Source organism: Callorhinchus milii, unplaced genomic scaffold (assembly GCF_018977255.1).
Source record: "Callorhinchus milii isolate IMCB2004 unplaced genomic scaffold, IMCB_Cmil_1.0 Scaffold11, whole genome shotgun sequence".
Taxonomy (NCBI): domain Eukaryota; kingdom Metazoa; phylum Chordata; class Chondrichthyes; order Chimaeriformes; family Callorhinchidae; genus Callorhinchus; species Callorhinchus milii.
The window spans coordinates 12,967,457-12,994,218 of NW_024704752.1; the positions used below are offsets into that span (position 1 = coordinate 12,967,457).

Genomic DNA, 26,762 nt, shown 5'->3' on the forward strand with positions numbered 1-26,762 from the left:
AGTAGTATTTGACATTTTTAAAGTAATCAAAACTACAGTTAGAGAATTAGACTGGCTTTCAGTGCAAAATGCCTGGTTGATTATTGATTGGCTGCTTTTCTTGTACACGTGTATTTAATCCTAGTGCCCTTGAAACTGATTGCTGTCAGACTAAATGCCACGTTACCAAAGACTGTTTTTTAAAAAAAACTGAAAAGCATTTTGAGCCACACTCCATCCTACAGACCTGTATCAGGTGTGTTCCAGACAATCATACAGAAAATTTCTTCCCTAAACATGGCTGGACTTAATGTTTCATTTGGGTATTTCTGTATGGTCATTGCCATTTGTGAGTTTGTCAGGAGGATCTCCAGGAAACTTTTGCCAATCCACATCTACTCCAACTTGGTGGTGGAGTTCGTCTCCTGCTTCCAGTTAGCTGCCTGTTGGTTTGAACGTGAGATGCTTGTGGAAATTGGATCTTGGGGAGGCGGATATGGAACTGATGTGGTTACGACACTGCTGTTTGTTCTCTTCTTGATCCATGAAGCCACGTTTGATGGAGCTGAGGCTAATCCCTTGGTAACCATGCAAGAATTGCTCCGCTACAATTCCTCTATGAAAGCCAGCATTGTGAAGCTCTTTGCTCAATTCGGAGGGACAGAGCTTGCGAGAATAGTCGCAAAGATTTACTGGTCATGGGAGCTAACAGATTTCCATCTCATCCAGAATCTGATGGCCATAGATTGCAGCTCATCCATCAAGACATCAATTGGCCAAGGAATCTTTGCTGAAGCAATCTGTGCCTTCCTTTTCCACCTGGTTTTGATGAAGCTTGAAAGAACAATTGTTGGATACAGGATTATCTTCAAAGCCCTATTAATCACTGCCTTGGTGTACATAGGTGAGCCCTCAAATCCAATTAGTATTATCCCCATTAAAAATATCTGCAGTATTAAATCACTGCACTACTGGAATTACTCCACTCAATCGGATCCCTGTCACATGATCTCAATATATCCTGAATTGTATTACATTTGTGCATAGAAAAATGGGGTTTGTGCTTCTTCTGAATCCAGTACCCAAACCGTAATCCATATTTAACAACCCTAGGCTTCATGAGCAATCCGATATGTACAGGAGTCACGCTCCCCCACTGTCAAGCACTCTGGGGCACAATATAAATGCAAGTTGTTGTTGTCATACTGTTGGTGGAGTTGGGATGTATGCACTTTGTGGGCAATAAGATTGGTCTTGCTGACATTTTAGTGCTCATATTCTGAAGCTCCATTGATTATTTTTTTTAAAAAATTCATCTCTAGAATACGTATCCTGTATTTGAGAGTAATATGATGTGTACGTACTGCAGAGATGGAGAGATTGACTAGCAGTGTCAACCATGCACTTTGGCTCAGCAAAAGGGAGACTTTGCTGGTTTGAATTTATTTTTGTCTCTTGTGTAGTTGGCCCGTACACAGCAGCACTGTTTAACCCAGCACTTGCCTTCTCATTCACGTTCCACTGTTCTGGAAACACATGGTCAGAATACATGGCCGTCTACTGGCTCAGTCCATTTGTTGGTGAGTATCATCGACCCTCTTATTGCTGAGACTTCAGGGCACTCGAACCCATTGCAACTGCAGTTACACCGTTAAATCTTCATGACTATTCATCTATATGATAATGAGTGAATGAATCAGGCTGTTTGTATTACTGGGTCTACATTACTGACCCTGTCGCTTTTCATTTTCTGTGTTGCTGTTACTGAATTCATATCTTTTCTGTGACTATTCTGTGTGACTGTAATGCTGGCTGTCTCAATATCCTAATAAGCAGGAGTCTGTATGACTGATTAGCTTTGTACAACTATTACAGTGCTGCACTCCATCGGTGTGTGTGCAAATAGCCGTACCACTGGATTTGATGGAAAAATGTCAGTAGAAGGAGAAAAAAATGTTCAAAATAAATATTAAGAAACACTAAAAACAAGTATTTCCAAGTTTTCTCTCAAACCTCCCAAAAACATCCAAATGGATAGATTTATTAAACACCGGCAATCGCAGCTTACAAAATATAATGGGGTTAGTCTGAAAAATGAACTGTACAGCCGGGGGAGGAGGGAGGAAATCCTTCTCTATTCCCTCCTCGCTCCCTCCCTTCCCTCCACTCACCCTGACCATGTCCCCCCTGCTCGGGTCCTGACCCAACTGTCCAGCGCTTTGGGACGTCCTCCCGATGTGAAAGGCGCTCTATAAATGGAATCTTGTTGTTGTTGTTCTGCTTACAGCTGATTTTAAAACGTTAGCACTGCATTGATTGCTGTAATCAAGGATAATCAATCTGCTTGGCAAGCTCCTTGTCCTCTTTAACAATGTAAACCTCTTACATTGGTTTACAGAGAGATCAGGTAATTCATTCATGCAAATCTCCTCTTGTTGCAGCAATGTTTCTGGCTGTCTTTCTTTTCAACGGAAACGTTCCCCTCCTTTTCTCCACGAATCTGATGTATTCCCAAAAGCCCAAGTACAAAATTCCTAAAGGGAAATCGACACCAGAGGCTGGAGAGAATAAATCAACGAAACGTGAAAAGGGTGACGAGAGGCTCGAAAATAACCGCAGAGGTGGAAACAAACGAGTGAAATTCACCCCATTCGGTTTACAGTGTTTTATGTGGTTATAATCATTGGTTAATTGGTCTGTTATTGACCTGTACCTTAGTGACCCTGAGATACTCATTCTATAGTGACCCTGATATTATGTATTCCTGTATTTGCCCTCTTGCATTCACCCACTGGTATCTCCCTACGTGTACACCTTTTTGTTTTGGGTCAGTCAGTTGTTTGACATAGACAGAAAACCTCCTCCATGTGCAGTTCATTATACTATTTCACAAGTATTTCACACTTGTTAGTAGTTTCTAGACACTTATTTTGAGTTTGCTGTTCAGAATTAAGTGGGGTTTGTGAGAAAGATAATTTTAAGTGGTCAGAGGGAGATTCCAGTTTACTTATTCATTAAACATCCAACATTGCAACAATTAGAATCGTGTAATATGGGGCCAGTAATATGTCAGTAAATATACAACCAGCCTGCAACTATTTTTCCCTAAGATTGCTTTGCTGAAATGTTGTTGAAATGGAACATTTAATCAGTAATGAACTGAAAATTCCAATTTGTTTGGTATTTTCTGTACTGGTTTCAAAGCAAAAAAAAATGCTCTGATTTATCAGTGAAATAAACATGTGATTTGACTGACGAGTCTGTGTTACTGTGTAGCAATAAAATATGGGAGGTTATCAAGAATCATCAGCCTTTTTATATAAGTTCAGGCCTCAGCAGCGCACCTGATTAATGGTATCTATATAAAAACACACTTCACAATTCTTCTTCACGATGGTATGTTTTTATTTCCTGGACTGTCCTCATGGCAGGAATTGAAGGCATCAAAACAGGAGAGGGGTAAATCGAGGGGTCGGTAGCTGAATGCTGTCAATCGTATGTGAGTGAAAGGGTTGGAAAAATACGGCCAAGGCGACATTCCTCTCCTTGAGAAAAAAATGCCATCCGACCTTCACCAGGAATTTGATAGAGTGCAAATAGTGTGTTGTCACTACCTGCAGTGTTAAGTGCTTTTATTTTTCTTCTTGCTTTATTTCGCTCATCCCTCTTCCTCTAGCACTACAGGTTGACACAGAATCCGCTTACGGCTACAGCTCGTTCAGAATTCAACTGCTTTATAATCTCAATTGATTTTAGAACAATTTTGCTCCAGCTAAGGAATGTGATTTTCTTCATTAGGTTGAAATTGACCGTCAACAGTAGGGGGAGAGATCGTACCATATGGTCAGCAATGGAAAAGCAGATTGTCACAGGAGAAGCCAAATTCTGATATCTGCAACAGGAAAGCTTAGGTTTTTTTAAAAATAAAGGTTCTTAAATTCTTCTTTAGTTCCCTTTTTCTTTCATTGCATGTAAGTACACGTATTGTGTTTAAGCATTATTTGGCAAAACCTGTAAACCCTCATTTGTCTTATTTTAAAATACTTTTTATTTACGTATTTTTGTAACAGTCAAAATAAAGTTGGCACCATGCACACCAGAACAACAACAAAAAACAATTTCAGCCACAATACATTGAGAATATATACACTCAAGATATACACACATAAGATACACATTAGCCACACAAACGCACAAATTATATTTATCCCTCCACACCATAAGAACATGAGCTAAGGAAGAGCCCAGTAGATTTGGATGAACCAAAATCTGAGTACTATGGATCAGAGTCCCTTTATTTTAAAAAAAAGGCTAGTTTCCTCCCCACCACCATACGTAGTTACTAATGTTAGTTGAGGCATTCCTGACATGAGAGGTGCTATATTAAATTTTATTATTATTAGCAATAAGAGTATCCAGACCAAGACACTGTCTGCAGATATTCAAAAGATTATGTTTGATAAAACTAATTCGTCTCGAAGCCTGGAAGAGTATGATGACAGAGCGGGGCAGTGGAATTAAAATTTCTTCCAAGATCTAATAAAATGGTGGGATAGAATCAATGGGCTAAATAGCCTCGTGTTCCTGTTTTCTTATGTTCTAAGGCTTTTCAGGTCACTTGGAAACAGATGGATTTTGAAGGAGATCCTTCCAGTAACACACAACATTTAGATGTAGAATAAGGTGTCAATCAATCTATCCATTCCAGAATAAACCAGTGCGTCTTTTGTTTAAAAATAAACATGATGATGTTAATACTGTATTTGATGCTCCTAACAATTTTGGACCAGTAGGGTTGATTTTAAGCAGGTGCAGATAATATTGCCAAGGACTCTGATGCCTCTCCAAGATCTCCAACATCTATTGAGTCTATAACATCTGTCTAACATGGCTTTCCATGTGTGGTCTCTTAAGATGAGTTTCCTGTATTTAATATTTTACACTGGGCTTTTCCTTTTTTTTGTCGGATTTGCTATCGAGTTTATTCTCCCTGATTGTCTGCTGAATTCTGGTCCCTCAATTCATCAAGGTTTGAGTTATTTGGTGTATGCAGAAGTCGAACAATATACTATTATCCTGCTACTATTTATCAGGAATACTGCTTATCATAAAGTAGTTTAGTGTACTGCAGTTCAGGAATGACAAGACGCTGGCATTTCACCGTGATGGTGTGATCCAAGTCTGGGTTGAGGTTATAGCCGAGGATTCTTGCCTTGCCGAACTGGAATGGTTTGAGAGCCTTATCTTTGATTTTAGAGGCATCAACAGCTCCACCGTGTTTCCAGACAAGTTTTCATCAGCTCCGTCTGCTTTTGCCGCAACTTATCCACTTCTTGCTGCATCCTTTTTCTCCCAATTGTCTCGTCAATTTTCTGCCAAAATGTTTTATTGAAGTGGAGATAAAGATTCCAGTCTACTGCATTCCAGTCCTTTATCTCTTCAATCGTTTCTTGAGATAAGTGCTCCTTTGTGGCATTGCTTCTGATGTTGAGTTTGAAGAAAACCACATCATCAAACTCCCAGCAAAGGGCTTCTTTCAGAAGAATAATTGATTCGTCAAAATATTCAGTGACCAGAATCAGATTAAACTGTGTCTCTATTGTACTGATAATAGAAGCCATGTATTTTTCAGAGTAGTTTGCATTGTTATCAAATCCAAAGTCAAAGGACAAAAGATTCCTAGCATAGTGGTTATTAGCGGCATTGTTATAATATACCCAGGGATCCTTTACAAACTCAGTGAGTGAACTAGCTTTGTAGAAGGCTGGAGCAGAATGTTTGTAATATGTGAAAGATGACTCCATCAGAGTGGTTGGATTTCGCACAATTGAAAAGTAAAACGTCTCTTCAGGCATAACCTTCTTCACCTGTGGGAAGGGAAATCGTATTGAGACAATCAATTTCCAAACCGTGCTCTTCTATTTCGTGAAAATGTTAGTGAGGCTAATAATGGAATCTAGCTTTCTCAGACAACATTGTCATAATTAACAAATGATCAGTCGGGATGAGACTAGATGGAGACTTGTGGAGTCCTGTAGCTCAGTGGTTAGAGCACACGCTTTGCAAGCGAGAGACCTGAGTTAAATTCCAGGCAGAGGGCGAAACCTTGGGCAAGTTTCCTTACTCCACACGCCTGATAATAATCCCTCCAAAAACAATAATAAATTGGTCATTTTCAATCTACGACTGTTTGTGAGACATTGCTGTGCGCAATTGGCTGCCGCGTTCGCCACAAATATACAGTCAATTCACTTTACAGTGTGTTCTGTGAAGCGCTTTGGGATGTCCTCCCGACGTGAAAAGCGCTATATCAAATGCAAGGATTATTATTATTATTATTAGATATTTACACAGGTAACAATAACAACTTGCATTTATATAACTCCCCTCACGCAGGGTAGCATCCCAGAGCACTTAACATTCATGCAAAGGTCCTATGCATAACTATGTTGGTGAATAGCATTCAGTTGAATAGTTTGGGACCCAGTGATGTTTGGTTATTTGTGTGGTGAACATTCAGCGTATGTGATTGAATTTAATGTTAGGGCGAGTGCGTGCATGTGTGTGCATATTGGAGAGGGGGTGCGCCATACTGAGCATTCAGTGTTTAGCATTCAGTTTGTGAGAGACGGGCATGAATATTCATCATCTTCACTTTACACAGGTGAGTATTAAATTAAATCCAGTCGAATTACCAATTATACAAAATCTAGTCATACTTTCAATATATTATTACGACTAAGATTGAAAACTACTTCTGGAGAAGGCAGATGCTTGACAAGTGAGGTATGATGTGAACATATTAGGGTGAAGCAGGAAGCAACTGTTCCATGTTAGTGATTTTGAGGATCCAAAACACCTTGGGATAGTGATTCCCTTTCTTTACATTGACACCAATTTAGAGGGAGATGAAGAGCAATAACTTGACACTTCTGCATTGATGAGGGTTTTGATTTCAAGACAAAAGTTCAGATTCAGCATTAACTTGATCAGGGTTTTGTGTGGCAACCAGACTAAGAGCTTTACTATAACTTTTAAAACTACATATACAGTAAAACTTGCATAAATCTGATCTGTATAAATTGTATAATCGGCTAAGTCGTATATCTGCCCAAGTCCCGTTGAATTCCCTATTATTAATAAATTTCACATAACTCATAGTTTTCATAAATCATATTAAATGTATGGTCCCAACTGATACTACTTATGCGAGGTTTACTGTATAGTATATTTGAAAAAAAAGACAAATTAATAAAAAATCTCAAACCAATGAACTTTGTGAAAAAGGACTGTTTCAGTGGAACAACTGAGATCAGAAACTACACAGCTGTTCACCGGAGAGGGTCTCAGATCCTGAATTTAGTTACTTGGTCAAAGTGAAATTACTTTATTTTGATTATACTTATTATTTATATATTGATTACCAGGTTTGCCTGCCCTTGGGTGCAAGTATACCTGTATTAGAAATACATGTTGGTTCATGGTCTTACCTCTGGCAGATAGAATCTCAAGTGATTACACATGATATTGTACTGATTCCATTTTGTGGGGAAGCCTGCGACCTGCTTTGCTGAGAAGAATTTAGGGTAGCCCAGTTGGAAAGATGGCCTGCGAGGAAGCGCCAAAACCAGACCATTGGCTTCTCCAAAACGGTAAAGTATGTTCAGGATGGTACTGCTAGCCGATTTATGCGTTTTTAAGAACATGATGTGAGTCTTCGGACTACAGGAAGCCTGTGCATAAGCTGGTGCTTCTTCACGTCTACCTGTCTTTTTCAGGTCATTATGCTTTGATGGGACGCTGACAAATGTTGGCACTGCAAATAGTTCTTTGGTCATCTTTCGTTTTACATTGGCCGACCACGATTCTTGGTTTGGAGGGATTACGTATTGTAGACCCTGAATGTGCTTTCCCTCTACCAGTCCTTGTTGATTTGATACTGCTTGAATGTCCTGAATTAGCTGCTTTAGGGCTTTTAGTCCTGAAGATATAAGGCTCTCCTTTCCTGTATATTTTACTATTCTATCATGGAACTCACTGTGATGACTTTCCTGGATTCCTACTTCTGAAGCCCTGCCATCTGATGGATTGTTTAGATTAAATTTCTTGTCGTGCATTTCCTTACTTGCTTCCAAATTATTGATACCGGTTTTCATTGCCATTTTCCCTTCTTTTTGAAATAATTGCAAATTTGCTGATTTCTTTGTTTCATTTTCAAGGAAATCTTTTGGCATAAAGGCTTCCTGTCTACTTTTATTCTCCAAAATCTTTAGAAGTATGGCTGGAAGATACTCTTTAGTTTGCTTCTCATAAAAGTTCTGATCAAGCGTATATTTGAACATTGGGTTCTCCTGAATATCCATAGATTGGTGGACTCCGGCCTTCTGAGCTGAAAGTAGTGACTCTAATGGGTTTACTTGATGTAGTTGTAAATTGTGATCATATTCTTGTAGCGGCTCGACTATCTGCTTTTGATACTTAACATCTTTCCTAAAAATAAGAACCGGACATTAAAAAAAACATATCAACCATCTCAGAAACGGAGGAAACAAAAACAACAGCTTGCATTTGTATAGCACCCCTCACATAGGGTAGCGTCCCAGAGCGAAACAAGTTAAAATGGTTGTTTGATGAATAGAGAATGAAAATATCAAATCAATTTAACAACTTGTATTTATATAGCTTCACTTCAACCTTCTTGACACTGTTTCAGTGAACAGAGAATGCAAAATTGATGCCTGGTGTTGCTAACCATTGTCTTTCCTGAGCCAGTACAGGTGCAGTAAGACACCACAGATCAATGCTCTTTAGAATAGTGCTAAGAGTGAGAACATATAATACATAATAATACTCTTGCATTTGTTTTAGAGCCGATAATGTTGAAACATCTCAAAATGCTTCACATGTAATCGCTGTCAAGTGTAGTCACTTTACAATTGTAGGCAAACTCAACAGCCAAGTTGCAAACCTTAATGTCTCACAAACCGGCATGAAGTGAAGGACCAATTTATCGGAAGGATTGTTGGAAAATCTCTATGCTAGAGACAATGCCCAAGATCTAACCCTAATCCTATGTTTTTGCTAGGGAAACTTTTCTATATTTATACCGTGTTATGTTTGGTGGAAGGGTAAATTCCTTAAATCCCTGATCCAACTTGAGGTTTGTAAATGTTGTAATTATATCCTCCAATTCAGTGATTACATCTTGCACCTTATTGACTCCTGTCATTCTCCCTTCATACTAATCAATTGCCCACAAGATGTAGTGTCATTAGCTGATTCTTTAATAGATAAAGAAATTCATACTTATTTGAATAATGTGTTGGGCTGCGTGATCTATTCCAATGAAAAGGAATAATTTACCTATATTTGGATAATCCAATCATCTGGATGGTGAACGAGATGACAGTGAAGATAGCCAGAATCAACCATATTCGTTCCCTTTGAAGCTTTGGCTTATGCTTTGAGTTTCTGTAAAAAAAAAGGGCAATGCCAATCAAAGTGGCTGTCAGTCCATGTACAATCACACACAATCCAAACAAAATCTCCTTTTCACGGAAATTGTAGGAAATAAGGAATTTGCACAGTTTTAAGTTTCTGGCAAAGAGTGAGTTAATAATAATAATCTTTGCATTTGATCTAGAGCCTAATCACGTCTTCGAGGCATCTCAAAGCAATTTACAGAATATACTGTAAAGTGAATTTAGCTGCATATTTTGTGGGCAAGTTAGAACAAAATTGCAGTGAATTTTGGTTTCAAAGTCATATGGAGAAAAAACACGTCCACTGGCATATATAATTTGTGTATAATATTTATATATGTGTATAAGATTTATATAATTAAAATGTTTCCATCCCTATGATCAATCAAGTCCAAAGAGATTATTCTTTGGAATTGAATGATCACAGCGATGGAAAATGATTCTTCTTACATGAGGCTCTAAGTTTACACTGACATTTCACAGCAACAGAAAGGAGGGTAGTTGTGAGGAGAGTTACACTAAAGTGTTTAATTCCAAGTGGCTTATTCCTGCATTCTTCACCGCCAGCAAGGACTCTCAGTCTCCCAATCCCTGCAACCTCCTGAGCGTTCTGAGACTCCAGTTCCAATCTGAACTTTTATATCAAGTGAGCATTTCGAACAGCTCCAAATAGAGAATATTAAGAGTATATTGAACCACAACAACTTGCACTTACATAGATAGCCCCTTTCACACGGGGCAGGGTCTCGGAACATATTCAAACACAATGTCAACTTTGCATTGTGGAAGGAGAAAGCTTTGCTATGTGAAAGCAAATAGAATTATATAGAATATACACCACAGAAACAGACCATTTGGCCCAACTTGACTATGTCGGCGTCTATGCTCACCATGTGCTATTCCTTCTCATTTACCTCGGCGGAAGCTTGACATTATTTAACTAGCACAGCCTCCCTCAGTGAGGGACGTAGTTGGTTTTGAAAGGAGGTAGATAAGCATCAAGTTGTTTCCAATTCCCAGGAATATCAAGCATTTCAAACCAATAGCACTGTCTCGCGTGCAGAACTTGGGCTTGCAATTAGCAGGTCAATTTGATATGTAGGAGTCCTGTTCCTATCATGCAACGCACGGTATCTTCTCTGTTGAAATGCAAATCAGTACAAAACAGCCACAAGAATAACCATAACATCAATAATTTCACTACCAAATTGTTAATAAACTAATAGGTAATAATTTAATAGTATCTAATTTTTCTATACATTTTCCGATGCAGTTCAAATTCTCATATAAGACTTCTGGTGCAGCATTCAAAGGATTATGTATTTCTAACAAAAATTCATAAAGGATAGTGCTTAATTTTTTTGCCCATTTTCTCACCTCCTCTCCTGATGGTACTCACACACAATGGGTTACAGTTTCATTAGCAGCTTCATCCTCTATTATTATACATATACCTATAATATATATATTATATCTGGTATCTACCCAAGTGGGAGCTTCATGTGTGAATCTGGGCAGCAGGTCTCAGTGGATTATTTAACCATGGGGATGAGAGGCTATCGCCGCTAAGTCCATTCCTCTCCTTATTCAGTGTTCACACACTGTATATGTATGTGGCAGGAGGGGTCTAACAGCTACACAGACTGGTCTGCTTTGCAGCAAAGAGAAAGTCTCAGTCAAGATAATTATCACTTTAATGCAACTTGCTATGACAACCAAGGTGCAAATTATTGTGTTTCAAAAGCCGATTTTCACAATGATTACAAGCATGCACAAGTCAAGCCTTTGACATATGGGACTGATGTCCTGTGGCAATCATTTCAGCAATCACAAATTATATCAGCTGAACATTATAATTTAATTCAATTTAATGACTCCTGGTTATTACCTGTACTGACATCAAGCTTAAATTCCAAAACATTGTATATACTTTGATTTGGAAGAATTCACCAAAGTTCCCTTCCATTGACAAGGGCTCATTCTTCATTGTGTGAATCTTATCAAGCGAGCAATCCAATTAACTTTTGGTCTCTGGCTTGCTTTTCAATTTGTAATAATTCATGCAAAACCCTATATTCTGATACTCCAAGGCAGCAGGATATGAGGGTACAGGCTCAAGCTTGTGAAGAGCAATTTAAATCCAGACAAATAATAATCCTTGCATTTGATATAACATCTTATCACATCTTTGAGACTTCTCAAACGCTTCCCAGAATATACCGTAAAGTGAATTGACTGTGTATTTTGTAGGACATATTTCTTTTCATCGAAGCTAATCGAGAACTGGAATAGGTTAGCAGAAAGGCTGGCAAAGCCCAGACACTGGTCATTTAAGAAACAGTTTAATGCTGTGGTGGGAGTTTGGGAGAGTATTCTGAAAGGATATGATGAAAAGGACCAAAGGATCTTCTTCATCCAAACCTCTCTTGTGATACCCAAATTCCTGAACCATTTTGTCCAACAGATTTTGAAAAAGTGTGTTGAGAGTTGTGCCATTATGAAACTTTAATAATAATAAACCTTGCATTTGATGTAGCAGCTTATAATGTCGTCGAGCAGTCTCAAAGTGCTTCAGAGGATATACTGTGAAGTGGATTGACTGTATTTTCTGGGCGAAACTTTAACGATCTTTTACAGTTCATTTAAGATTTCACAGAGGGTAGACTAACAAGAATTTAAAAACAGCACTGTCCCTGAAAGAATCTTATTAAGAGGTAATCTTGTTTTTTTATGAACAGTTAAACTTTTTTCAATTAAAACTTATGATGTATGCAACCTGCTTCTAGTGTACCCAAATTTATTTTCTTTGGATTAATACAAAATAACTTCTTATAAATTATATAGTAGTACACCTTCCATAGACAAAATGCAAAACTATATGTAATCATCAATAGTTTTTTCAAAATCAGGCCTACAGAATAACTGCTACGTATTTGCTATGTGTAGCCAAAGTTTTTCAGTTGCCCTTGGATATTTAGTTCAGGAAATATCATATCTCTGCCTGGCATTTCATCACACAGAGAGGAGTAGATTGTGTTACTGACATCAATGTGAAACACAATGGCAAATGAGTATCCTCAAAATTTCAACCTTTCCAAGAAAAGATTAGCGGACCACATTTATTTCTCTATGTGATGATGTCTTCCATTTACAAAACAATTATTGTGTCCTGAAAGTATGCTGTGCACATTTTAAACTTCAAATTGTTTAGTATCTATGTGCTGCGTAGGAGTCATTTTTTAATTCATTTTTTAAACACGGAGGACTATTTGTTTCAGCGATTCAGGCAATTGGAGGAAAAATCTACACTGAGACCTTCCATGTTGAATCTCTTAGACATTAAGTCCTTGATGGGAACTAACTTTCTACAGTTGGATGTCAACAAGACCGAGGCCCTCCTGTTTGGATCCTGTCGGTGCCTCCACACCTCGGGCACTGGCAGCATCATCATCCACTCCACCTCACTTGGCCAGTCCGGAATCCTGGCATCTTATTTGACCTTCAACTGCCTTTTCTATGCTATATCCGTGCCAGGACCTGCTCTGCCTTCCCCCATCTCCGCAATATTACTCAACTCCGCCACAGCCTCAACCCTCAGGCCACTGAAACCCTCATCCAAGCATTCATCTCATGTTCCTGCCTTCAGCCTCTCTGCCCCCACATTCCCTTCACCTCGTTCACTCCTTTGCCTCTTTCAAGGCACGTCTCAAGACCCTCCTCTTCGACCAAGCTTTCAGGCATCCTCCTACCCTCCCTGCTCTCCACCCTCCCTGAGCCCAATATTCTTGCTCGGGTCCAAATCCCTGACTGTCCAGTGCCTTGGGATGTCTTTCTGATGTGACAGGCGTTGTACAAATGTAATTATTCTAAGTGACCATGTGTGAGTCTTGGCAGTAAGGTTTGGCATACTCTGCAACCTTACAACAACACCAACTTGCATTTATATGGCGCCCTTCACGTGGGGTAACATCACGGAGAGTTTGACAGTAGTGGAGTCTGATGCTGAGCCAGGGGAAGAGGGAATGGGGACTGTATGCACAATCAAAACGAACGAGAGCATCTTGAAATCAATCCGTTCAGTGGTTGGGAGCTGGTGGAGCCTGGCAAGGACTGGTAGGATGGGGGTACGGAATTTTGTGCAGGTGATTATCCGGGCAGTGAACTTTTGGATTAATTTACTTTTGTCCATGGTGTAGTTGGGGAGACCAGCGAGGAAGGCATTGGAATAGTCCAGCCGGGACGTGTCGAAGACATGGGCGAGGGTTTCGGCTGCGTTGGTTAAGGTTTGTTATAGCTGAGCCTAATCCTGATTTCTTCTCAGATCCTGATGTGCAAGTTCTCTTGTGAGGACACTTGCTGATTTATTTTCCTCTCTAACTTAGGGATACTGAGGTCAACTTTAATGCTTTCCCTGGATATGAGCTAGCTCACCACAAAGAGGGATCGAATCTGGACTTTCCTGATCTATTTATTTGCTCAGCTTTATACCCGACAGAGTCTTTACCAACTATTGAGGGAACTTTGCACAAACATTTGTGAATATGCATTTTAAAAACGTTATAAACAAAACACTTTCATTATTTTCTTTCCACTTTTACAAAAGTTATATATTAGGGCTAGAGTTCACCACATATGAGGTTCGTAAAAAAGAAAGCAAGAAACAACTTGTAGTTCCATAGTGGCTTATAAATCCAGTGCTTCAAAGCATTTCACAAATAACTACTGTCAAATATAATAACTGTTTTTGTAGGCAAACACAGCAGACTTTTTACCAGCAATGTCCACTAACAGCTATGAAGTGAAAAACCTATTAATCCAGAAGATTTTGACCAAAACTATGTACTGGACAAATAATTGTACAAAAAAGAAAAGTAACATAACAGGTAGTAGCACTTCTATCTAAAGTTAAGCAACTGAGAAAGAAAACATCAAGTGTGACAAACTCTGAGCCAGGATTCTCGCCACTTACCTCATTGTGAGTCTTCACTTTTCCCACAGTTTATTGGTCTTTCTTCTTAAATCTGTCTCTGGTGGACCCCACTTCACTGCGTTTCTCTCAGAAGTTACGTTTTGCTGGTCTCTAGCCCTTTTTTCTTTAGAATTTTCGGTTAGGAACTTTCCTCTTTTCCTACCTTCTGTGTCTGTCAAGGCAAATCAGTTAATCAAATTGTCCTCTTGGCAATCTTTCTTGTGACTATGCAAACTCCCTACTTGTTGGCTTCCTCAACTCCTCCCTCCTTAGGCTACATATCATACAGAACTCCGCAGTCCATTTCCTCTCCCGCACCAGGCTCTGTGACACTATCAGCCCCATCACACAGAGAATACAGTTCAAGATCCTGGTTCTCACCTTCAAAGCCCTCCATGGCCTCACTCCCCCCTAGCTCTGCGAGATTCTGCAGGGGCTTCGTATATAATAGCTTCACGTTCTGTACGTCTACCCTTCTCAATACAAACCCCAGAGGGCAACATTTGTCTACCAAATGCTTCTTCAAAAAAATCTAATCAGTGGGATTCTAATCTTAGACTAGAAACCTTTCTCTCATGAGTACATTCTCTGTCTCTTTCCATCGTCTTTGACTCAGATAGTTATGTTCATTCGTAACAGTCTATCATCACTTATTATCAGGGATCACTCATGAAGAATGTTGGCTTGGCCAAGATACAGAAAACCAACATACATAGAGATCCTTTTGGAAGAGAAGGTGAGAAAGGGCTACTTACTTAATTGTCTTCACATATGGAGAACTGTTAAATAGATCTGTCTGTCCAGGTGAATGTTAAAGATTCAATAGTCCAATTCGAGGAGAGTTTATCCTGGTGTCCTGGCCAACAATCCCCAAATACCAAAACAAGTCACTCATTCCATGGTTGTTTGTGGCTCACTGCTTTTGGCAAATTGACTGATGTGCTTGTCCACAAAATACACATTGTCACATTACTTACAGTATATCCTGTGAAATCCTTTGAGAAGTGTCAATTATGTGATAGGTGTTGTATCAACTGCAAGGATCATTATATTATATGATTATTGCCGCAATAACTGGATCGCAGATTACTGAATTGGAAAGGAAAGCATTTGTCTCTGTATCCAGGTGGGAGGAAGGCTCCAGATATCAGCTACTGCAATGTGTTGTAACTACTGTAGAAATAATTGTTGGTTTACTCCCCACAAAGGATTGACAGCTGAACTCAGTCCATAACTGTACATACTTGTATGCCATTGTACGAACAGAAATTGTAATATGAATGAAAAATCCATGTATCTCCATGGAGAATTCCTGATGTTAAAAATAGATAAAATTGGTTAAACGTAGTACTAAAAGCAAATCCTCATATCCTAGATCTAAACGCTGTATATTTTCAATCCTCAGCCCTTGCAGAAGTTTGCCCCCAGGACTACCAATTAATAATAATAATCCTTGCATTTGGTATAGTGCCTTATCACATCATTGAGACATCTCAAAGCAAAGCACTTCACATACTGCAAAGTGACCTGACTGTATTTTGTTGGCAAATCTGATTTTATAATAGCATCACTGACACTGATAGTCTTCAAATGACAGAAACCACACTGCAGATCAGTTTACAAACTATAGTAACTTTTAGTTTTATTTACAAGCCAAATTGCAACAGGACAAATGTAACACAAATATTACGCAGATGTTACAAAGCACTAAAATAAAACAATAAAGTCATTTCTAAATTAATTTATCTTTATAGTCAAGTGTCTCAGCTTTGAGTTGATAAATCTCAGAAATGATAAATATCATTCATTTTGAATGAGTGAAGTCAGATCTTCGTGAAGTTTTTTTTTCTCTCAAATGGAGTTTACTCTTTGTGAGTTCTTTGGAATATTAAAATGAAAGCTTTTGTATGTTTCTGCTATTGAAGAAACAGGATATGAAAGTAACTAATTCCGGTTGGAATGTCTCTGCCTTACAATGTCAAATCCCATAACTCTGGAAAATCGTAGAGGTGGATGCTTCTTTGGGTTCCTAACAATAGTCTTTCCTGCATGGACAAGTTAACACAGAGCGGAGGTTAAGACCTTTAAATCAACAGCTATTCTTCTCACTGAATATACAAACAAATGCAGGGAACAAACATGTCAGTCTGTTACTCAATAGGAACAATGGATCAGACACATTTGTTCATTTCATTTCAAGAACTACAGATTTATATACAAAGAGACCAGTCAAGAAAACGGTGATAAATACCTCCTCCAATATCAGTATTGAGAACAAAGTCACACCATTAATCTGCGTAAACCATTAATCAGAGAAATTGTGTTTAAAAGTTGCAGAGGTAACTTTAGCTACTTTCTTTTTCTTCTCATACGTCCTTAACATGAATAAAAGGAGGGATATACAGATTCATGGAGAGACGAGTACTGATGGATAGGGTCACACCACAATTCTTCTTTCTAGCAAGGTGACTTCAAAAAAGTTCATAGTCCTATATGAAATGAGTTTGGTCAGTTCCAACCTAAGTATCAAGTGAGGAAACTTTCACAGTAGAAAACTAGGATTGGCGCATAAATGTGGGGACATATAATGGAAAACACAGATCATGAGTTATGAATTATTTTGACACAAATCAGCTTCAGCTTCAGGGTCGGGTGTTACATTTCTTTCTGCTGTGATGCCTGGAGGTACAATGGCTTATTTGGTTAAGTCTCCAGTTGGGTAAAGTCTGAAGTGTTTATTGAAGGGACTTTAGATTTGTCAGTTTTTTTCTCCCTTTCTCCTCTGCTTCTCACCTGTTGCTCTTATTCTTTATTGCGACTTTTTTTTCCAACATCTTTGTGTCTCTGGTTCAGTTTTGCTCAACTCTGTCCCAATCATACAATTTCTAAGCAAAAGGTCACGCAGGAAAAAAATAACATATTTTCATTCAGATACGTACGGACCTGCTTCACAGGGTAAGAATCCTTGACTGCCCAGCGCCTTGGGACTTCCTCCCGACGTGAAAATGACAAATGTAATTTTGTATTGCATTGCATTGCATTACATGGTTAGCAGTCTTTGCGATTATAAACCAGGGGTGTGTTTCTAAAACTCACATGCAGGTCTCGGTGACTTCAATGCCACTGAATGCAAAGAAGCATATGTTTTGGTAGAGGATACAGTTTCCAGTGTCTGAATACTGATATAGATAAGTGTAGGGAGACTGTAAAACACACTGCTCGAGGGATCTAAACACAGGTGACTTTACACCACACCACACACTGCTCACAGACCCTGGACCCTGTGATGGAGAGGTTGCATGTGGATGGCTGTGCTCCCAGGTGGCTGAATGCTGTCATAAATGGGACAAAACTGCGATGGCCCTTTGATTGCCAGCACCAGTGTGTCTGTTGGATGTCATCGGTTTAATTATAAACTGCCTGAGCCAACACGATCGGGTTTCAGCACTGAATATTACAATTCATTGCATAGCCTTCATGTCATCACCGCCGACCGTCGAACGCATGTTCTTTGGCGTAAAAATGCACAGCTTAATCAACGTGCAGTGTGCAAGTTACATATACATATATATATATATAGATAAAATGCAATATGTATGCACGTGTGTAAGGAGATATTTGACGCCAGGAGACACGGTGCCAATTCACACTCTCGGTGGATTACTGCTCTTTCTATTTTCTGCCACAGTTTAAAATAGACGCCCATTTCATCGGAAACCCGTGTACTATAATAGTCAGTAACTTCACGTATCGGTCGGGCTGGGCCACAGACTGGTCAGTTGGGCTGTGCACTGAATTTTCTTTGCATTGCATTTCTTTGCATTGCTGTGTGGGCTATGGAAGGGCAGGAGGCGAAGAGAGTCAGAGGTGCAGCGGAGTCGGGGGAGTGGGAAGGGGAGACAGAGAGAGGAGAGGCGAAGGCTGCATCCGAAAAAGTGTCCATGGAGCTTCTCGGCCACAGGGTAGACAGGTACGATGCACACTGGAACTTTGCTGAGTTACAGGAGAGGTACCGAGAATGCGATCCATCTTATGCGTTTTCGGATCGTGCGTCGAGGTCCTGATCCAAATGCGCGCACTGTGTGGAACAGATAACTCCACGACTGCATCACCGTACAATACAATTCCTCCAAAGGAGTTGCTTTTCCTCCTCTGCTGTTCTGAACCCCTGGGCAGGAGCTGCAATCCGATTCCTCCTCCCAGTGACAGCTCGAACTGTCCTGAGAGATCTCATACCTGGAGGGAACAGGTTTAGGAACACAGAGCATCTCTCACTCACTCACCCACTCACTCACTCACTCTCCTCCTGAACACTCAGCAGTGGAAGTAATATGGCAATACCTTGGTGCATCAGCAGAGCTGGCAGAGGGGTAAGGAACCAGGCATCCATCGAAGTTTTGCAACCAGATACACTCATCAATGAGGTTGATATCTCTTTGTATGTGTGTGTGTGTGTGTGTGGGGGGGGGGGGGGGGGTGGGGGGGTTACTCTGTTTTATTTCATACACAAAATTTGTTGAAAGTAGCTTCACAACACTTCTACGTGTAACATCATTAAGAGGTTTTTTTTTAATGGTCAGAACTGTAAACATCAACAAAACGTGATACATGTAATGTAATTAATTAATTAAGCGCTTTGGGACGTCCTCCCGACGTGAAAAGCGCTATATCAAATGCAAGGATTATTATTATTATTCTTATTATGTAATACACGAAGCAATCCTTTAATAAACCTATGGGTCAGGTGCTGGCACACTGTAGATCTCGCTGCCTATTAATAGGATTCTTCCATGTTTTAATCCTCGGTCTTCTTGTTCCCTTCATTACCCTCTTTTTACGAGTTCTCCTTTTCAGGTCCATCCTGCAATTTTGAAAAAAAAAACCCGACAAATTGAGAAAATAATTTTTCACATTTTTCGAAAAACAAAACACATGGAGTTGAAATGTGAGACCGAGCATCAGCCTGTTTTTTGTTGTTATTATTATGTTAGGGACGTTGTTATTCTTAGGAACCCTACTCCTCTGGTGATCACACATACAGCATCTGAGAGGTGGTTGTATGACCCATTGCAGCCACTGATAAGCAGTGCTTGATGGGTTCAAACAGTGCACACAATTTACTAATAGTCTCTCAAGATAGTCTTAAGAGTCACTGTTGCTCCACCATCCCCAGATGCGAGTGTGGTGTATTCACGCCGTGAACTTGTTATCCTCGTGCTGAGTGTATAGCGTGTAGATCTTTTTTACCATCTTGAACCTGAGGGATGCTCGAGGATCAAGCTGCCAACAAACCTGGATTTCTTTCGCTCGTGTATTCGGGCCTGCAGTTTCCCTTCGGTTAAACATTTCTAAACGCTGGTGAACTATATAATGCGCATCCATTAACAGGCTATCCTCACAAAACATTGTACTACTGTTCCTATCCCAACTTGAACTCTCCCAACTACTGTACCTATCCTGACAGGACCTATCCTGTCTTATTGTACCCATCCTCCTGTAACCTTAGTCACATCCTACTGTTTCCATTGTGAGAGCAGCTGCACTTATCTTACTTGCCCTGACATGACTGGTACCTTCTTTGCTCACTCCTTATCTTACTTGCCCTGACATGACTGGTACCTTCTTTGCTCACTCCTTATCTTACTTGCCCTGACATGACTGGTACCTTCTTCGCTCACTCCTTCCCATTAGAGATGATGAAACAATCTTACTGAAGTGATGTCACAATACTGAAAGGCTAAAGTCACTGTATGATTTGGATAGATTTGCAACCTGCGGTTACACCTACGCAGCCCTATTAGAGAATGGAGGTGTTCAAGAAGAACATCAATAAGTATTACGCCGGCATTTTGTCTGAAACGAGCTCCTACAGAAAAAAGATTCAAGGCATTGAGAACAGGTGGGCAGCAACGGTATCAACGACACAATCGTCCGTTTGCTTTCTGGCAGAAAGAGTGAGCTACCGACGTGCACTATCAATGAGTAGGATCTGCTGAGATATTAGCCCAGTAAGGTGTTGGATATTAGTAACCCGTGAATTTGATATAACGCTTCGTAGCAACTGAGCTGGACAGCTTTCTGCACATTTCATCTATTTGCAACATGGTAACATCAACGGTGACATAATGATTCAGAAGTGCTGATCACCAGCTTCACTTTAACATGACTCATTGGAACACAGGACCTTGTTTTATTGATCCAAATCAGCACATTATAATGAGATCTAACAACACTATACCTGGCACTCTGCTCTTCTCTCCCCATATGCCTCTGCTTCACTCCTATCCTTAAACAACTTTCCCTGGACCCATCCCTGCTCTCAAACTTCTGCCCCATCTCCAACCTCCCTTTCCTTTCTGAGGTCCTGGAATGAGTCATTGCTTTCCAACTTAGCTCCTTCCTCTCTGGCCGCTCCCTTCACGAATGCCTCCAATCGGGTTTCTGTGCCACCCATAGCACAGAAACAGCTTTGGTCAAAGTGACAACTGACATTTAATATAATAATAATAATCCTTGCATTTGATATAGCTCTTTTCACGTCGGGAGGACGTCCCAAAGCGCTTCACAGAACACACTGTAAAGTGAATTGACTGTATATTTGTGGGCGAACGCGGCAGCCAATTGCACACAGCAATGTCCCACAAACAGTCGTAGATTGAAAATGACCAATTTATTATTGTTTTTGGTTTTGGAGGGATTATTATTAGGCTCTGTGTGGAGTAAGGAAACTTGCCCAAGGTTTCGCCCTCTGCCTGGAATTGAACTCAGGTCTCTCGCTTGCAAAGTGAGTGCTCTAACTACTGAGCTACAGGACTCCACAATGTTTTGTGGAGTCCGTCTGCGACCAGGGTTCCCTCTGCCTCCTCGGTCTCCTTGATTTCTCTGCTGCCTTTGAAACCACTGACCACTCTATTCTCCTCCATGGTGTCCCACACTATCTTTGTAGAAGGTGCTATATAAGTACAAGTTGTTGTTATGATGTGCAATCTCTGAATGAGATATTCTGTTTCCATGACTGCAATTCTTGTGTTTCACACGTAGGCTGGAGAAGAAAATAGACGATTTGGTTGTTGAATATAAGCAACTGGACATCATTGCAAAAGAACTCATTCAGCGCTTTCAACCCTATTGTCAAAACCTTGCAAGTGAAGCTGGAGAGGATGAGATGTGGTCATCACTGCTGGAGGACAGGTAACTGGACCAATGTGTACAAGGCATTTGGGGGATGATTGGAGCTATTGAGGTACATTTTCCTGCCAACCTACATTTTTTCACTTCATTGATAAAAACTAAACATGAGGAAGTAACACATTGTTGCAAAACATTGTTACCTCTGTCCATGGCCTCCTCCGCTGTTCGAACAAAGCACAACGCGAGCTTGAAACACAGCACTTGATCTGGCTCCCGGGTACCTTACAGCCCTCTGGCCTCAACATTGATTTTAACCACTTCAGATCTTAAACACAGCTCCCATCTTCTCTCAGCCTTGCCTCCCCCCTCCCCTCTTCTATAACCATTCACACGTCCTCTGGGTCTTAGATGCATCTTTTCTTTCTATAATCTCCCACTATTGTCCCCTCCGCCACGGCTCCTGCCACTACCCTTTCTTAGACTCCTTTGCCCCATTTCTCCCTCCTGGATGAAGTTCACCACCTGCTGCCTCGACCCCCTCCCCACCCAGCTGCTGGTCACTCAACTCCCCCTCCTCTCCCCATTGCTGGCAGAGCTGGTCAACCAGTCTCTTCCTCAGGCTCTGTTCCACTCCCACTGAAAACCGTTGTTGTCACACCCCTCCTCATAAAACTTACCCTCAATCCCTCTAATCTCTCATTCTACTATCCCCTTTGCAACCTAATCTTCCTTGCCAAAGTTCTGAAACTCATTGTTGCAGGTCAATTTAGGTCACACCTCTCTCTCCAATCCCTCATCAAGTCCCTGCAATCTGGATTTCACCCTGCTCACAGCACAGAGACAGAGCTTGTCATAGTCACCAACGACGTCCTCTCTATCTGTGACCAGGGTTCCCTCTGCCACATTAGACACAGTCGACCACACATCCTCCTCCACCACCTTTCCTCCCTCATCTACCTTAGTGGGACTGCACTCACATGGTTCGAGTCCTACTTAGCCAACCGCCTCCAATTCATCTTGGCAAATCATTTCCCCTCCCGCACCCGCCCGGTCACCCCCAGGATACCTCAGGGTTCCATCCTTAGCGCTCTTCTTTTCCTTATCTATATGCTCCCTCTGGGTGATGTCATCCACAGACATGGGGATAAACTTCCACATGTATGCCGATGACCCACAAATCTACTTTGCCTCTTCCAGCACCAACTCCAGATCCACTGATGTTCTATCAGTTTGTCTGGCAGACATCAGAGCCTGGATGAGTGCAAACTTCCTGCAGCTGAATGTGAACAAGAAGGAAGCCATACTCCTTGGCTCACGTCAATGTCTTCACTTCTGCGGATCTGAACTCCTCAACCTCCCTGGGCTCTCCCTCAGACTCACTGAACCAGTGTGCAATCTAGGTGTCCGGTTCATCCCCCAGCTGTCCTTCCTCCGCCACATCCGGTCCCTGACCAGGACCACCTTCTTTGATCTCTGCCACATGGCCCGCCTCCAACCGTACCTTACCTCAAATGCAGCGAAACCCTCGTGCATGCGTTTGCCACCTCCCGCCTGGATTACTCAAACGCCCGTCTCCCCAGCTCCACTATTCAAAAGATCCCGCTTATTCAGAACTCTGCCACCTGCATACTTACTCGGACCAAACTCCATACCCACATCTCACCAGTTCTGGCCAAGCTCCATTGGCTCCCCATCACCGAACGGTTTGACATCAAAATTCTCTCACTCGTATTCAAATCCCTTCACTCTCTGGCACCTCCCTACCTCTCCGACTTCCTCACTCCCGAATCCATCACCCAGCGCCTCCGCTCGACCGGCATCAGCCTCCTGTTCGTCCCTCGCACCCTCCATCAGAGATCACTCTTTCATCCACTAGGCCCTGAAACCCTGGACCACTCTCCCTCAATCCCTCCGCCTCACCCCCCCTCTCCCCTTTTTCAAGTCCCGCCTGAAAACCTTCCTCTTCGACCGTGCTTTTGACCACCTCCCACTCCCCCCGGCTTGGAGTCAGGCTCCGCCAACTTTTAAGCGCTCTGAGATGCTACCCTGCATAGAGGGCACTACATAACTGCAAGTTGGTGTTGTTCTTTTGTCTTGCACCATCAACACCTCGGATCTCATCATCTTCTATCCTTCACCTAAATTTTTCCTTTGTTTTTCTTTCCCCATCCCCTTCTCTGCTTGTCCTTATAATCGGCTCCCTTCCAACATCCCCCAGTTCTGACGAAAGGTTATCGACCTGAAATGTTAATTAATTTTCCCCTAGCCATAGTTTCTGCCTGACCTGCTGGATATTCCCAGTGACTTCTGTTTTTATTTCAGATTTCCAGCATTTGCAGTATTTTGTCAGAAACTACTTCTTTAGCGGGTTAATAGCGGAGGATGCTGTTTATAGCAGATTCTGCAGAAAAATTGCAAAAGCACTTTTCTATTGGCCCAGCGTATGAGGAGAAGGAAATAAACCTAAAAAATTTAAATTAATAAAAAAAATAATAAAAATTGGTAACTCATTCCAAGGCTGTTTGTGAGACATTGCTATGCACAAATTAGTTGCCGCATTTCGCCAACAAAATACATGGCCAATCCACTTTACAGTATATCCTGTGAAGGACTTTGAGACGTCTTGATGATGTGATAAGGCATTATATCAAATGCAAGCATTATTATTGTTACTATAAAGAGAAACAAAACAAGACAAAAATTAAATTGCTTGAATAACAATGCCATAAAATGAACTAAAGGCTCAATAAAAGTATTTTAAAAGATACAGCTGGGCAGAAATTACTCTTTCATCTTTTAGGTTCTTGCCAGTAGAAGTCAACTTGTTCTTCAGTTATATTGTGGATGCACTTCGACGTTTACATTCTTGTGTATTGGAGAAACTGCCAGAATCTGCCAGTGAACTGCCAACACTGACCTCCATCTTGAAACAGAAAGCCTTGAACCCAACGCTTGAAGCTGTGTGGGTAAATGTGCTTCAGGACCAGGGTCTGACGGAAAATGATGTAAAACTTCTGTGTTCATTCTTCGTGACTTACTGCCATGAAGCTCACTATTACCCGGCCATAGAAAGAGAGAATTACGTGCAGAACGTCCAAGAGTTAATAAAGAAGATAGTACACAGCCGCGTTTTAAACAAGGTTCTCCTCCATGTTGTGCAGCAGACAGAGAAGAAGAAAACGGTTAAACTTGTGGATAAGAAAGTCCTTGCAAGAAAGAAATTCAAGGCAACTAAATCAAAATGAAGGGGATTCAGGGTTCATTTACAGCTCGACTGGGCATTGACTCCACTTTCCTCATTGTAATGTTATCCTTTCTGATTTATCAATAAATTCTGTTGTTGGATCTTTGTAAAAGACAAGAGGAAGCTGTAAAACAAGTATACCAGTGCCCTTTCTTCTCGGATCCCATTAATAGAATTTGAAAAGTGGACCACAACCACTTACTTAAGTATTAACATAGGTGAACCAAACAAAAACAAAATTCCACATGTCATCATTCTAGTTTTGATTTCATGGGGACATTGAAGCTTCCTGGATGAAATGTAGTTTTCTTTCTCTCTAGTGTTGGTGCACATTTTACTCTTGTGCGTATTTGCTACATGTAGAGATGGCATGCAGGGCACAGACATAATATAAATATATCTGATTTTAACACCAAAAGAAACCACATATCCTGTGGAGTTTGTGTGTGTAAAAATGTAGTATCAGCCACAATCTCTGCTGTTACTCTCTGCATCGCTGCACATTCTCAAGCACATCTCATCAGGCCCCATTTTGTTTAGTTTAAGATATCAGAGACAGGAATAGCACCACAGCATCTAATTATAGCGCACACCGTGTAATTGGGGCTTGACCAATTTGGTTTTAATTGACTTGTCCCTCCTGACAATAGGTATTTGCTGGAGAGGCGAATCCATTAGACTACATTTCCACTGTTGGGGAAAAAAGAGTAAATTTATTTATATAATAAAGTTAAAACTATTAAATAACAGTAAAAAAAGAGATAAAAAATAACAGAAAGCAAATGATAAAATAGAAACAAGGGATAATAAGAAAAAACAGGAAAAAAGACAGAATTAATGCAATGGTAATAATGATAAATGGAGGTAACAGTATAATAATGTTTTGGGTCATTATTTGCATTTAGTGTTTTAAACAAGTGTGCGATTCGTTAATATTTACCCTAATAAAAATGCTTCTAAATCTCAACAGTGTCGTTAGTGTAAAGTTTACTAAAAGTAAAGCCCAATAAACAATCCCTCCAAAAAAACCAATGATAAATGGGTCGTGTTCGACCCACGGCCGTTTGGGGGGGACGGACCCACGGCTGTTTGGGGGGGACGGACCCACGGCTGTTTGGGGGGACGGACCCACGGCTGTTTGGGGGGACGGACCCACGGCGGTTTGGGGGGACGGACCCACGGCGGTTTGGGGGGACGGACCCACGGCGGTTTGGGGGGACGGACCCACGGCGGTTTGGGGGGACGGACCCACGGCTGTTTGGGGGGACGGACCCACGGCTGTTTGGGGGGACGGACCCACGGCGGTTTGGGGGGGACGGTGCCGCGCGCGATCGGCCGCCGCGTTCCGCCCGCGAGTGTACGGTCAGTTCCCTTCACCGTCCGTTCCGTGAAGCGCTTCGAGACGTCTCGAGGAGACGCGAACAGCTCCGCCTCAAATGCGAGGATCACTATCACTGTTACTGTTATCATTAAAGTTAAATCGCTGAGACACCGAAAACGTGAGGTGGAAATGCCCCCAAAACGCCCACAAACACAAACACAAACGGCCCCAAAGAACACAGGGTTCCCCGAGAGCGGTTTACATTCGCGGCCGCTTCCGGTAATCAAAGGTAAGCAGTTTGCGCGTCCGGTCAACTGCGGTGCAGTCGGCGGTGTTTCGGTTGAATTCGGTTTCCCACCAAAAGAAAACACCACATCCCCAACAAAAACCACCATCGCCTTCTGGGCAAAGTGCGCACGCGCAGTGGGAGCGGGCAGGGGAGGGGGGCGGTGGGAAGAAGGGGGGGGGGCGGAGTAGGAACGCGCGTGCGCAGTGTGAGCGCGGGGTTGCGTGGGCGCGCGGGAGAAGGGGCGGGAGTAGGAACGCGCGTGCGCAGTGGGAGCGCGGGGTTGCGTGGGCGCGCGGGAGAGGGGGGGAGTAGGAACGCGCAGGCGCAGCGCGAGCGCGGGTGGGTGC

General features: G+C 41.5%; 3 protein-coding genes across 3 annotated transcripts; 2 read left to right on the forward strand and 1 right to left on the reverse strand.

Annotated features, from left to right (window-relative positions):
• The first annotated feature begins 276 nt into the window (after positions 1-276).
• aqp12 (aquaporin 12) lies at positions 277-3,103 on the forward strand. Its single transcript, XM_042339256.1, has 3 exons — positions 277-868; positions 1,428-1,559; positions 2,421-3,103. Exons 1-3 carry the CDS (start codon positions 277-279, stop codon positions 2,657-2,659), a joined length of 963 nt encoding a protein of 320 aa, XP_042195190.1. The 3' UTR covers positions 2,660-3,103.
• A 1,965-nt stretch (positions 3,104-5,068) lies between these two features.
• On the reverse strand, positions 5,069-14,435 carry LOC103176256 (galactose-3-O-sulfotransferase 2). Its single transcript, XM_042339248.1, is given in 4 exon segments — positions 5,069-5,257; positions 5,259-5,846; positions 7,470-8,469; positions 14,431-14,435. Coding segments are annotated over 4 exon segments (1,782 nt in total).
• A 3,733-nt stretch (positions 14,436-18,168) lies between these two features.
• LOC103173414 (single-pass membrane and coiled-coil domain-containing protein 1) lies at positions 18,169-25,803 on the forward strand. The gene is made up of 3 exons (XM_007886067.2): positions 18,169-18,400; positions 21,472-21,621; positions 24,362-25,803. The coding sequence occupies exons 1-3, from the start codon at positions 18,267-18,269 to the stop codon at positions 24,804-24,806; spliced, it is 729 nt and encodes a 242-aa protein (XP_007884258.1). The 5' UTR covers positions 18,169-18,266; the 3' UTR covers positions 24,807-25,803.
• The last annotated feature ends 959 nt before the right edge of the window (positions 25,804-26,762 follow it).